Source organism: Gobius niger (genome assembly GCF_951799975.1).
Source record: "Gobius niger genome assembly, chromosome: 17".
NCBI classification, from domain to species: Eukaryota; Metazoa; Chordata; class Actinopteri; order Gobiiformes; family Gobiidae; genus Gobius; species Gobius niger.
In genome coordinates, this window is record NC_136868.1 from 1148149 (window position 1) to 1161432 (window position 13284).

General features: G+C 39.2%; 1 protein-coding gene across 1 annotated transcript in view; it reads left to right on the forward strand.

The window, feature by feature from the left end:
• Positions 1 to 6678: 6678 nt before the first annotated feature.
• bcas1 (brain enriched myelin associated protein 1) overlaps positions 6679 to 13284 on the forward strand; it is a 55726-nt gene continuing 49120 nt past the window's right edge. Inside the window, exons 1-4 of the mRNA XM_079575432.1 lie at positions 6679 to 6775; positions 8051 to 8138; positions 12577 to 12890; positions 12991 to 13048. Coding sequence (XP_079431558.1) covers positions 6737 to 6775; positions 8051 to 8138; positions 12577 to 12890; positions 12991 to 13048 — 499 coding nt within the window. The 5' untranslated portion in view covers positions 6679 to 6736. The remainder of the gene's footprint in view (positions 6776 to 8050; positions 8139 to 12576; positions 12891 to 12990; positions 13049 to 13284) is intronic.

Sequence of the window (13284 nt, forward strand, 5' to 3'; positions counted from 1 at the left end):
AAAGTCCATGTCCTAAAGCTCCCAATGCCTGAGCTTTATTCATTTATGTGTTTTTATTTAACAATAGTATTGAGATGTTTCTTAAATGGTCTCTTTTCGTCTTTACTTCAGCTCCTGTAGATTTTCTCGTGTGTTTGTAGTAACTTAGCGAGAAGCTACAGCGTTTTCATTGTTCTGCTGCAGCTCATTTTCCCTCAATATAAACATGCTGTATGTCTTTAATCTGGATTTTCTGAGGACTTTTTAGTCGTTGGGTTAGTTTTTCAGATGAATAAACCCCTGGGCTTAAAACGGCGTCAGAATGGCCCAAACTGCTAGCCTTGAGTTAGCAACGTTAGCATCGTTAGCCTGTATGTTGTAAACACTGCAGACGCTGCAGCGAGTTAGCATCGTTAGCCTGTATGTTGTAAACACTGCAGCGAGTTAGCATCGTTAGCCTGTATGTTGTAAACACTGCAGACGCTGCAGCGAGTTAGCATCGTTAGCCTGTATGTTGTAAACACTGCAGACGCTGCAGCGAGTTAGCATCGTTAGCCTGTATGTTGTAAACACTGCAGTGAGTTAGCAACGTTAGCCTGTATGTTGTAAACACTGCAGTGAGTTAGCATCGTTAGCCTGTATGTTGTAAACACTGCAGTGAGTTAGCATCGTTAGCCTGTATGTTGTAAACACTGCAGTGAGTTAGCAACGTTAGCCTGTATGTTGTAAACACTGCAGACGCTGCAGCACGAACAACATTAAGCTCTGGTTAAATCCAGCTCAGACTCTGGTTTAGAGAGCGCAGTCTGTAATAAAGTCAGCTCTATGTGGGTTATTGTGTTTACACTAAACTATTCTACAGTTTGTTGCTTCTTCTCTCCTCAGCTGAGAGCTGCGCCTCGTCAAATGGTATCGGTTTCTGGTATCGGGACCTCATGAATGAGTACGAGTATGTGGTATCGGCCCGATACCCAATACTGGTATTGGTATCGGTGCATCCCTACTCTTAATATTTAACATCAGCACCGTATTGAGACTTTCCCCTGTGATTTCTGGACCAATTAAATGATTTAAAAAGTGGAGGTGTCAGGCTGATCCCAGGTCCTGTTGTCCCGTCCGCTATGGTCCACTATGATCCACTATGATCCACTATGGTCCACTATGATCCGCTCTTGTCTACGGAGCCGCCGTCCTGACTTTTCCTTCGCTTTCAGGATATTGACAATATAAATACTTGCAAGAAAAGTCACTTGAGACTCACAGTCTTTGCCCGTGAGCCTCATGGGTCACGGTTATGGCTCTTCTCACTTCAGAGTTCAGGCTCCGCTGTCTGGACTCGCTCACACATTTCAATGGCGAGTGGTTTGTTTGGGCTGAAATTAGGAGCTCTTTATCTTTATGGGTTCTTTCTATAAAACCCTGTGTAGTTTTAACCTCTGCAAACATGTTCTGTAATACTTTAGCAGTTCATACTTAAGTCTTTTCTGAATTGGTAAATAAATATAACCAAATCTAATGGCAGTTGCGATATTTACCAGAGAAATGCAGTGAGATCTGTTCCCAGCACTGTGATCCCTACAGGAACAGCCGTGTCGTCGCTCGTGTGGAGATTACTTGAGGTCTCGGCTGCACAAAACCTCCCACACGCGTGTGCGGGCCACAAAACCTCCCACACGCGTGTGCGGGCCACGGCCACAATGGGGTTTTGTGCTGAGACAAATTCCCGTCATTCTCCACAGAAAAATCTAATAAATAAATACATCATGAGTCACTTTGCAATCATGTTTATTTAAACCCGAAAAGGCTTTGTTGGACACAGAGGAGCTTTCACTGCAGGCGAGCAGTCGGGGACGTGAAGGCCGTGGTTCAGGGGGAAAAGAGGCAGAGCAGAGATCAGATCAGAGGAACATTCAGGAGAAGGAAATGAAAACGGGCTTGATGAGGATCACAGGGGCCTCTGTCTGAGATGATTCACTCGGAGAAAGCCCTTCTGTAAACAGCACGGCTTTCAGGGAGAGGCTTTTAAACCCAGGACAGACCGTGGCCAATGAGCGCTGGAGGAATTATTCTTTACTACAATCTCTCAACGTTCTACAATTTGATAATGAGATAGAGGCAGGGGCCAGTACAACTCAGTGAAGCAGTTTCGGGAAGAAAACTGCAAACAGAAAATCTACAAATATTGAACCTGCACTGCAAAAAGTGCCCGACTAAAAAGAAGGAAAACAATCTTAAAATAATACATTTTGTTTTGTTTTAAGGAAAAAATTCTGCCATTGGAGTCAGCATTTTTTTCTTGCTAAGAATTCTTATTTCTAGAATATTTTCTCATCATAAAACAAGAAAGAAACACTAAATTTAAGCAAATAAAAAGCTAGAATTAAGCAAAACGTCCTCAGAAAATGGAATAATTTAAGGAAAACATTCTTATTTAGTGAAACATTGTGGGTATTTTACTTAAATGTTGCTTGATTTAAGTAAAATGTTCTTAATAAATACTAATATTTAAGGAAAGTATTGCTGCGCCCGGAGACCCGCCTCCATGATGTGGAGCCAGGCTGACGGTCAGAATCACCTGCTGGAGGATTCACCTATTGTACATGTTTTTAGTGGTAGACACGTGGAGAACATGCTCCACACAGAAAGGCCCCGTCCTGGTGGGAATCGAACCCGGGACCTTCGAGCTGTGAAGCTGAGGCTCTAACCGCTGTGCCACCGAGCCGCCCACTGTAAAGAATGGAATGTTTTATCTCTCTGTGAGAAGCAGTTCTTACATTAAGAGTTGTTGATCTTAGTTTTTCTTAAAATAAGAACAAATATTCTTTGTCTAAAACTGAAGAAGATTCAAAACGTTTTTCTTTCTTGTTACAAGAAAAATCATCATGTTTTTAGCAAATATAGAAATGGCTAGATTTTATTTCCAAAAATAAGATTTTTTTTCTCAAGAAAACTTTGCTCAGCAAAACATTATTACTTTTTAGGGGAAAAATAAGAACTTATTTAGTAAGACATTATTTACTCGCTTAGAATCCACTTTTTGCAGTGTGATCTTTAGTTGTGAGGGAGCAGGTCTCCAAACTCGCCACATTCGCCTCCCCACTTTTGAAAATCGTAATGCATTCTGTGTGTTGAACTTTATGCTATCGTTTGTCTCATAAACCAGACTGAAAGTTCACCCTTACACACTATTAATGATCATAATAATCAATGTTAAACTATCGGCTCGTTAGGATGTTGTGACGTCATGTGAACCTGTGGAAAAGTATCTCCAGACATTTGCATTAAAATGACACGTATTTATCGCAGATTCTCAGAGGGATCATGTTTAGTGCAGTTCAGGCCACAGTTTCCCAGATCGTGCTTCAGACTGAAGTTCAAACAGAGCTTTTATACGGCGGGTCAGCCTGGACAACAAACTGTAGAGCAATGACATTCTAAACAGCATTGTTAAAGGAACAGGCCACGTTTTTTCCATACTGAGATATGTTCTTGCCTGATCTTAGACGAGTTGATGTGTACCTGTCTGGTCTTTGTGCCTGCCCTCAGTCACGCACAAAGACCAAAGATGTTGTTAGCATTTAGCCTCTTCCAGTGTATTCCTATGGCTCCAAACGGGGGTGAAGTTGGAAGCGACCGCGCTCTTCCACGGGCACAAAGACCAGCTCGTCTAAGCTCAGGTAAGAACATGTCACAGTCTGGAGAAACGCTGGCCTGTTCCAACATATTTTTAATGAAGTTTCAGGCTTTTGAAGAAAATGTGATTTAATTTTAGTCAAGATTTTAATGAAATAATTCTCCTCAATTATAGTTTCAGTCGACTAACATTGCATGTAAATTTAGCCGATTAATTTAGTCAACTTTACACTTTATACTTTGATTTTTTTTTCAGAGAATATGAAAGATAACACAACAGGTTTTTTTTCCACTCATAGTTAGTGGTTTGTTTGAAGCCATTTGTGGTAAAAAAAAAAAAACGAGTTTTCTCTTTTTAAATCAAAATGAAAAAAGAAAATACCAAAAATGACTGATCAAAGGTTTATGATCAAGAGGAATGGGCCACTTTACTATTAGATTATTTATTTCCTGTGTTTTGCTAAAGGGGGCAATGCACAGAACGGGGTGGTGTAAACTTCAGGGTCATCTTGTAGTTTTTTTCATTATGATTTACAAATGGCTTCACACGACCACTAACTGTGAGTGTCTTATCTTTCATATTCTTTGAACAATTGTCTCAAAAAGCTTTTGAGCACAACTGTATTATAATCATATTTAATCAAGGTCCTCCGCTTCATGTTTCGTCTCCCACAGGAACAAAGCTCAGACCGTTTCATGATCTGAGTCTCTTCTTTTCAATTTCATATTTTAGTCGACACGATTATCTGGACATTTTTATCTTACAAACAACTTTTAATGTGGTTTTAGTCTCATTTTAGTCGCCAAAAACTTCTTACTTCAACATAAGTTTACTAAAAATCAGTGTTAATTTTGACAACATATTTTATTTTAGTTTTAGTTTTAGTCTTTTGACTAAAATGTAATTTAATTTTAGTCGAGATTTAGTCGACTAAAATTAAGACTAATTTTGTCGACTAACATTGCGTGTCAATTTAGTCGACAAAATTTAAGACTAATTTACTAATTTAGGATTAATTTCTGGACTTTGCATTGATAATCTTCATTCTAATCATATTTAATGTTGTTCCTCTGCTTCATGTTTCTGCTCCACATGAACAAAGCTCAGAGCTGATCCTTTAAACATGATCTGAGGCTCTTTCAGACGCTCAATACAAGTTTGGATGATTTTAGTCTCTCCTTTTCATTTTTATTTAGTCTGATTTTAGTCGACTCAAATATCTGGACATTTTAGTCACAGTTTTAGTCTCATGAGAAACTTTTCCTTTAGTTTTAGTCCAATTTTAGTCACAAAAATATCACTTTGACTAAAATTAAGACTAAATATTTTAGTCGACAAAATTAACACTGATAAAAATAAATTACAAAGAAGTATAGCTTTAAAACTATGAACTCGTAAGTGCTAATGCAAAGACAGTCTTTCCTAATACTGCACTAGTTTGACTTCTGCTGTTTTCCCAGTGATACTGTGACATTACCCTGGTACAATACAGTGGGAATGCTGCCCTATGGTACTGCACAAACACACTCTGCTGAATGCATCATTATTGTCATTTCTTCATGCCGTCTGTGCTGAAATGCTGCAAAGGATCATGGTCATTTAACACATTGTAACGAGCACATTTTCTCCAGTTTGGCTTTACCCCAATCCAAAAGCTTCTGGAAAAAAGGGGAGAAACTAGCAACAAAACTGAGACGAAAACAATGATGGAAATGTGACAAAAAAGTGACGAAAAATGTATGAAAAAGTGGGAAAAATGTCACAAGAAAATGACAAAAAATTGACGAAAAAATGACCAAAAAATATGACAAAAATGTGACAAAAAAATGACTAAAAAACAACAAAAAATGACAAAAAAACCCAACAAAAAACGACAAAAAAACGTCAAAAAAACGACAAAAAAATGACAAAAAAAAACAAAAAAATGACACAAAAAAACGACAAAAAACCGTCAAAAAACGACAAAAAACGACAAAAAAACGTCAAAAAAATGACAAAAAATGACAAAAAACCCCACAAAAAACCGACAAAAAAAACGAACAAAAAAACGAAAAAAAAAGACAAAAATTGACCAAAAAAATTGACAAAAAAACGACAAAAAAACGACAAAAAATGACAAAAAAATGACAAAAAAAATACAAAAAAATGACAAAAAATGACAAAAAAACGACAAAAAATGACAAAAAAATTACAAAAAATGACAAAACAACAACAAAAGAACGACAAAAAAACTACAAAAAAATGACAAAAAACGACAAAAAAACGACAAAAAAATGACAAAAAAACGTCAAAAAATGACAAAAAAACGACAAAAAATGACAAAAATATGACAAAAAATGACAAAAAAATGACAAAAAAATAACAAAAAAATGACAAAAATGTGACAAAAAAAGTACAAAAAAAATGATGAAAAAGCTACAAAAATGAGTTGAATACCCAACAAAAAAATGATGTAAAACAAATGTGACGACGTGAGGATAAAGATCGTCTCGGTTCAGGCGGGAGTTAAGAGGTTAACATATACAACTCTTAAAAAACAAAGAAAAAACAATGGCTAAAACAAAAATGAACTAAATTTATCACTAACCCAGTGATTAGCAATAAAGTCAAGTCTTTCCTAATACTGCAGTAGTTTGACTTCTGCTGTTTTACTGTGACATTACTCTGGTACAGAACAGTGGGAATGCTGCCCTATGGTACTGCACAAACACACTCTGCTGAATGCATCATTATTGTCATTTCTTCATGCCGTCTGTGCAAACGTCCACGTGAAAACCCCACGTTTCAGTTCCTGCTCTTTGGACGAGACCGAGACGACTTTCGCTCCAGTTGATTGTAATGAATTGGCCACTTTCTGCAGAGCCATAATCCCATCATGTAAACGCACTTATCACGATAATCAAAGGCGTTTGAGGAGAGGGCGATAAAGCCACACCCACAGTGAGAGCGTTTAAATCAACACAATGACACACGGTGACACTGACTAAAGGACATCACTCTGTTGACTGAAGGAGGCTCTGGGTCACACACGGATTTGGATCGAGTTTTACATATTCTCAGCTTCAACCCTGGAGCTGAAGTTTGTTACGGCAGAGTTTCAGTGAGACTGGACCGTGGTGGAGAATGGGGAACGAGAACGCGAAGGAAATCGACCTGGCTCAGGTGAGTTTCACATCACTTCTATGCACAGTGTTATTGTGAGATCCAGATCGCAGGAAGCCACAATATGCTGCGAAATCACTGAGGTTTTGCATCGGACTGAGATTTAAACAGTTTTATTAACACGGCCTAGATCAAGAACGTATATAAACTTTAAAAACATGCAAAAAGGTCATCATTTCTTTTAATTTACTTCTATTTTAGCCCTGAATTTGTATTGTTTTAAACCTCTAATAAAAAAAAGGTGAATCAATTTTCAATATTGCATCGTAAAAAATCGTAAAAGGAACAATCCCGAGATCAAAATAATTGCTCAAAGTGGGATGAATAAAATCTGATCATTCTCATCTGTGATTTGTGCCCAAAATTATGGAATTTCTGTAGATTTTTTTTCGTTCGTTCGTTATTTTATTTTGAACACGTGAGCAACACAACACACCTTTACAACATTTTAAACGTAAAGGCTGTGACAAATCAAAACGACAAAAGCAAACTTGTGAGTTCCCCTGAAAAGCCAAATACAAACGCACGTGTCCAAAAAGGAGTGAGGAGAAGTTAAACTTATTTAACCCCAACCCCTATTTCAAAAACAGATCGATAACATCAGTTTCCTGTTCCTACATAGTTACTCAAACCTCAAAAGAAAATGGCTGAGTAGCGACAGTAACACGGCTCATACATGAGACCAATCACGTGTAATCTGTAAGTTCTGTTGTCTCATATTTCATTTTCTTTATATTTCTTCTTAAACTGACTCATGCTTGAGCACAGTTTTAGATCTGAGCTTAAATCATTCCATGATTTGGCTCCAGTAATGGAAACACAAACACTTTTCACAGCTGATTTGAACGTTTGTATTGCAAATTTAGGGTCATCAGCTGATCCTGAGGCTGTACACAGTTTGTTGTGTGAGAAAATGTTTGTGATATTGTTTGGTTTCCGCTGTACTCTGAACATTATTTGGGCTGTTTGATCATCTACAAGGTCAGTGAGTTTAATGACTTTTGATTCCAAGAACAATCATTTTAATGTTTAATGTTTTACTGCAGAAAACATAGACCTAAAAAACAAAATATTTTATCAATGGTCATTTTTCTCAGTGGAAACGTCTGGAGGCCACGTTTGGGTCCAGATGAAAACCACCTCCTTTGATCAAGTAAAACAGTGGTTGAAAATAACCTGCTAATCCCATTAAACTGGGGCGTCCTCGAAAGCCTCGGGGGGTGAACGACTGGGATCGACTGCTCTAAACCCTCCTTCTTCATGTGTCTGTTTCAGCCCGACGGGACGGTTCACGAGAAGTGTCAAAACGGAGGCGTCAATGGGATTTCTCTGACCATCACGGCCAATGGACACACGGTGGAGGGTGAGCGTCCACACCAGCCTCTGATTCAGGAGAGGAAGGTTCTGTTCAACTTTTAAATAATATGTGACATCGATATTTCTTCCTGAAAGAAGGTGATTCCGAGTCCTGTAAAAACATATTATGTATTCACAGAAACAGGACAGAACCACATTGAAACAGGAAGTCAGTTTTTGGGCGGTGTTTTGTTTTGAAGTTATGCACAGAGTCATTGGCTGTATCCGAATGTCCACACTAGTCCCTATATAGTGACTATATAGTGGTCACGCCATTTTGTATGGCTGTCCGAATGTCCAGAGAGAAAAAAGTAGTGCACTCGAAAAGTAGTGAGCATCGATGGTCACTAAACGGGTCAATATAGACCACAATGCACTGGGAGAGTGGGAGAAGAGCCTGACAGAGACAGGTCTGTGAACTAAACACGACTGAAGTAAATCAGCTGTTTCAGTCGAGTGTTTGTGTTTCTCAGGAATAAACGACCTAAATATAAACGGCTACGGTGAAAAGATGCTAACGTTGCTGCTAACCTTTAGCTGGAGCTGTTAAATGACCGATAGCTTCATGCTAACGTTAGCTGCTAACCTTTAGCTTGAGCTGTTATATGACCGATAGCTTCATGCTAACGTTAGCTGCTAACCTTTAGCTGGAGCTGTTAAATGACCGATAGCTTCATGCTGTTAGCTGCTAACCTTTAGCTGGAGCTGTTAAATGACCGATAGCTTCATGCTAACGTTAGCTGCTAACCTTTAGCTGGAGCTGTTAAATGACCGACAGCTTCCTCTCGAATAATCCAAGCCTTTCATGTAAAATCCATGTGAAGTAAAAGCGTTTCTGACTCGTATTTATCATAAATATTCCACTGACTCTGAGTTTGGTTTTTATCTCAGAAATACTTTATTCCCGGAGTTTATTGAACTTTTATCAGATGTCGTCGCTCAATCTGCTGGTGTTCGGACACCGGGCTCTGACCCACTTTCGGCGTCTCTGAGCTCACGCTGGGGAGATTTTTTTTTATTTTTTTTGCTTTTTTTGTGATAAAAAAGTGCCAAAACAGTCGTTCTGTTTCATAAAATAAACGTTTGTAACAATAAATAAATTCAGATTAAAAATTTTAAAAATTAAAAAAACATATCTGCAGCTGCAGCGCCTGACGTCACGCAGCGCGGAGAAAGTCGTGTCTTGTGTCCGAATCGCCAACAGAATCAGTGACTATATAGTGACTATATAGTGCGGGCCTATGTAGTGAATGAGGGGTTTAGGGAATAGTGTGGACATTCGGACACAGCCAATACGTTTGTTTAGTGGTGACGTCACAGATCTACTTCCGGGTTCGCACATGTGCGAGAAACTACAAAAAACTCTTACCACAATCAATATTTGTGAAACTCAACAGAGAGTTACTGAACAAACTTATTTATCAGGCCCATTAGCCAAAAATGCTGAACCTACTGCTATAAAAGTAATATTTACCAAAATCAGAACATCCGGGTTAGCAGATATAAATGCTAACAGCGCAGCAGCTACGCTAACCCTGGAAATAGCGACTTTAGTAAATATTACTTTTTTAGCAGTAGGTGCGGCATTTTTGGCTAATGAGTCTGAGAAATAAGTAGGTTCAGTGACTCTACGTTGAGTTTCAGAAATATTGATTGTTGTTTTGAAGTCATGACGGCACACTTAGCAAAGAAGCTTGTGGGCTGCTATAAATTGGTCTGAGGGCCGCATTTGGCTCCCGGGCCACACTTTGGGCACCACTGGCTTAGCTCCTCCACTTACCTTCCCTAATAAAGCCTAACAATGCACACTCCAGAGCAGCAGGTGGCGCTGTGCAGATTCATGGTCAAACACCACTGACTCACCACAGGGAAGAGGTTTTGTCCCCGTTGTGTTGCCGCACAGAGAGTGAATCCAGGTGCATTCGTTTGTGTTTTTGAAGCCGCAGTGATTGTTCCCAACACTTTTTTGTACTTCCTGTTCAGAATACTTACCGATAAATATATTCCACAGCTACTACTTCTGTACTTTCACTTTAACACCACAATAATCAGTAACGCGATCAAGTGTTCAGAGGCGTTTGAATCCCATTTGTATTGGCTCCGAGCAGCTCGTTTTGAAGGACATCCTGTTTGGACCAGCGATGCCCCAGTGTCCACATCGTATAATAATCATAATCCTGTGCAAACAGAGTGATCCAGATACTCGAGAGTTCGGACTCGGGCTGGGAAGTGTTTTGGAAAAGCGGTTTGTATCTGTCACGCGGAACCTGCTGCTTCACAATGGCCCACGCTGAGTCTGGAGTCGATCCAAGGCCCGTGTTGACCCAGGATTTAGATGTGGACCTGGAGAAGTGGACAAGCCCATGTTTGTTTAATGCTCTATCACAACTCATTATGAGCGTTCTCATGAAGAGAAGAAGGAAGTGCATGTGGAGCTGAACTCGCCAGCAAAGTGTGGTGTGAATCCAAATCAGGGCAAATCCAGATGTGGGTTTGTAATAGGAAGGGTCTCTTATAGTGATTCTCAAAATGTCCTCATGAAATATTTGACCTATGACCAGAGGAGGGAGTAAGTCACTAAATGCAAGTCTCGAGTCAAGTCCAAGTCGTGAAGGTCCAAGTCAATCGGTCATGGGCTCAAGTCAAGTCAAGTCAAGTCAAGTCAAGTCTTGCTTTAGCCGGCAAGTCACCTCAAGTCACAATCGCCAGCGTGTCGACTTTTCATGTGTTTAATCTTGAAAATAACAAGTGTTTTCTCAAGATATCGTAATTTTGAAAATTTAGGCTAAAATCAAACTTTTAAAAATCTCTTCAAACTATATATATTTTAAATAAACAGTCTATGTACAAAATTACCGGGACAGCATTTTAAGAAAGGGGGCCCAGGGGCGACTTTAAAAAAAAAAACGAAACAGAGTCTTTTAAACATGAGCTGCTTTTCCTTGTAGTGTGAAACATAAATATAAAATAATAGTTTCATTTTTGTTAGTTTCTGGCGATTTTTCTGTCAGTGGTTCCCCTGTGCTGCCCCAGCCCCTGTATACTCGGATTCGCCTCTGCTCAGAGTAGATTCTGCGTAGCCTTCAGTCCCGCTGTCACTGGGCTGTGGCGGATGTGGAAAATAACCTCTAAATGCTGTAAACTTTGTGTGAACGAATTAAAACACGGAAAAGCCCCAAGATTCCTGTTGATGAATCAGCTCTGACATGGTGGTTCTGGAGGCTCCGTCTGCGCTGTAGGTCCAGCCCATTGTTTCAAACGTTTTCCTGTCCGTAAATCTCCTCCTCTTCACTGTCTTTAGAAAACTTTTAATCCAAAGAAATATTTGCTCCGTCTGGAAACCGAACACGCATGTGGATAATCACCATAATGTAAACAAAGATGCGCCGCTTTTACGAAATGAATCCTGATCTTTCGACAGTTTCACTCAAATAAATAATAAATATAAAGTCACAGCGAGTCATTGAGAGTCACTGGCCTCAAGTACAAGTCAAGTCTTTTTGCAGCTTTGGTCAAGTAAGTCTCAAGTCCCAAAAATTGCGACTCGAGTCTGACTCGAGTCAAGTCATTTGAGTCGAGTCTCCCACCTCTGCCTATGACCTTCCAGATACCTCCAGACTAAGATCAAACTCTAATCAGGATTAATCCAGGGCTACAAAGATTCTAAAATAGATCGAAATGTCCCTTAATTGTGTATAAACTGTCTGTAAACGACTTCTAAAGTAGCATTTTTAGTCTTTTTCCAGTTATTTTTATTATCCTTTTCTAACAGTTTTATACAATCACATGTATATAATTTGTATATGTGTGAATGCAAACAGAAATAAAATGAGAAAAGCAAAACAAACAAACAAACAAAAACAAAAAAAAGAATTAAAAAACCTGCACATATTTGAAGTACCAAGTAAAAATACAAAATTAAATCGAATTGGGTATTAGGAGGTCTGTCCAAATGTATTTATTATAGTAGTTAATAAAAGGTTGCCACATTGAGTAAAATGTTTGTTCTTTCTTCCTCAAAGAATATATTTTTTTTTTTCTAATTGTAAAAATTGCATTAAGTCTCTAAGAAGGTTTTGATGAGTTGGAGGAATTTTTCTTTTCCAGTTGGGCAGAATTAAACGTCTGGCTAGTAACATCACAAAACACAATACATTCATTTGTGAACTGTTCAAAGGTATGTCAGTAGGTACAACACCAAATAGTGACATTACTGGATCTGCTGGGAGGTATTTTTAGTCTTTGACACAATTTGAAAGTAAAAACTTGTGATTTTCATTTACATTTTGTAGATTGTAAACTTTGGTATCTGTCGGTGTTCCTTTAGGTCCTGTAAGTCCTTTAAGTCCTGTAAGTCTGGGGCCCTCTGCTAAGGGCCGTTCGTTCCTTGTATGATGATGTTTTGTGAGCGAACTAACTTTTTTTCACTGATTTCTGTCTTGTAGTTCCCGGTAAGATCCCCGTGGAGATCAGCGAGGAGCCCCCGTCCCCAGAGGTGAAGGCAGACTCCACTGAATACGCGGTTCTGGAGTCACAGAGCAAACCTGCTGAAGCTGAAGTCCAAACTCCTGACCCGAGCGTTCTCATCGAAGAGGTCCTGCCCAAAGAGGTCCCGCCCAAAGAGGTCCCGCCCAAAGAGGTCCCGCCCAAAGAGGTCCCGCCCAAAGAGGAGCGAGTCAGTCTGTTCAGCAAAATGTTCAAGAAGAAAACAGAGACGGAAAAACAGGAGGAGCCGAACAAAGATGAACAACAACTCTCGGTGAGCGCACTTTAATCTATAATGTCGGGTTTTGCCAATATTGTCGAGGAAGTAAATATAAAGAGGTGAGATTTTCCACTAACTGTTTGTTTTTCACCAGAATGGAAACATTGAAGAGAAGGAAGAAAACGGACTCACAGCAAATGACGGAATCCAAGGTAGGACGTCACATAAACAGACAGAATGTCAAATGTTACAATACTTTTTCAAGCTAGACCAATCTTTGCACATATAGAAACACCTCATAAAATGGCCTTCAATGCACCACCAGGCCTGGAGCAAGACCAAATCAGGACTAAACTTGGGCTAAATGGGCCTAAATTATGTCTAAACCACTGTAAGCCATGTGTAAACCCAACATCTTAAATGCTTTACTGAAGAATAAATGATATCT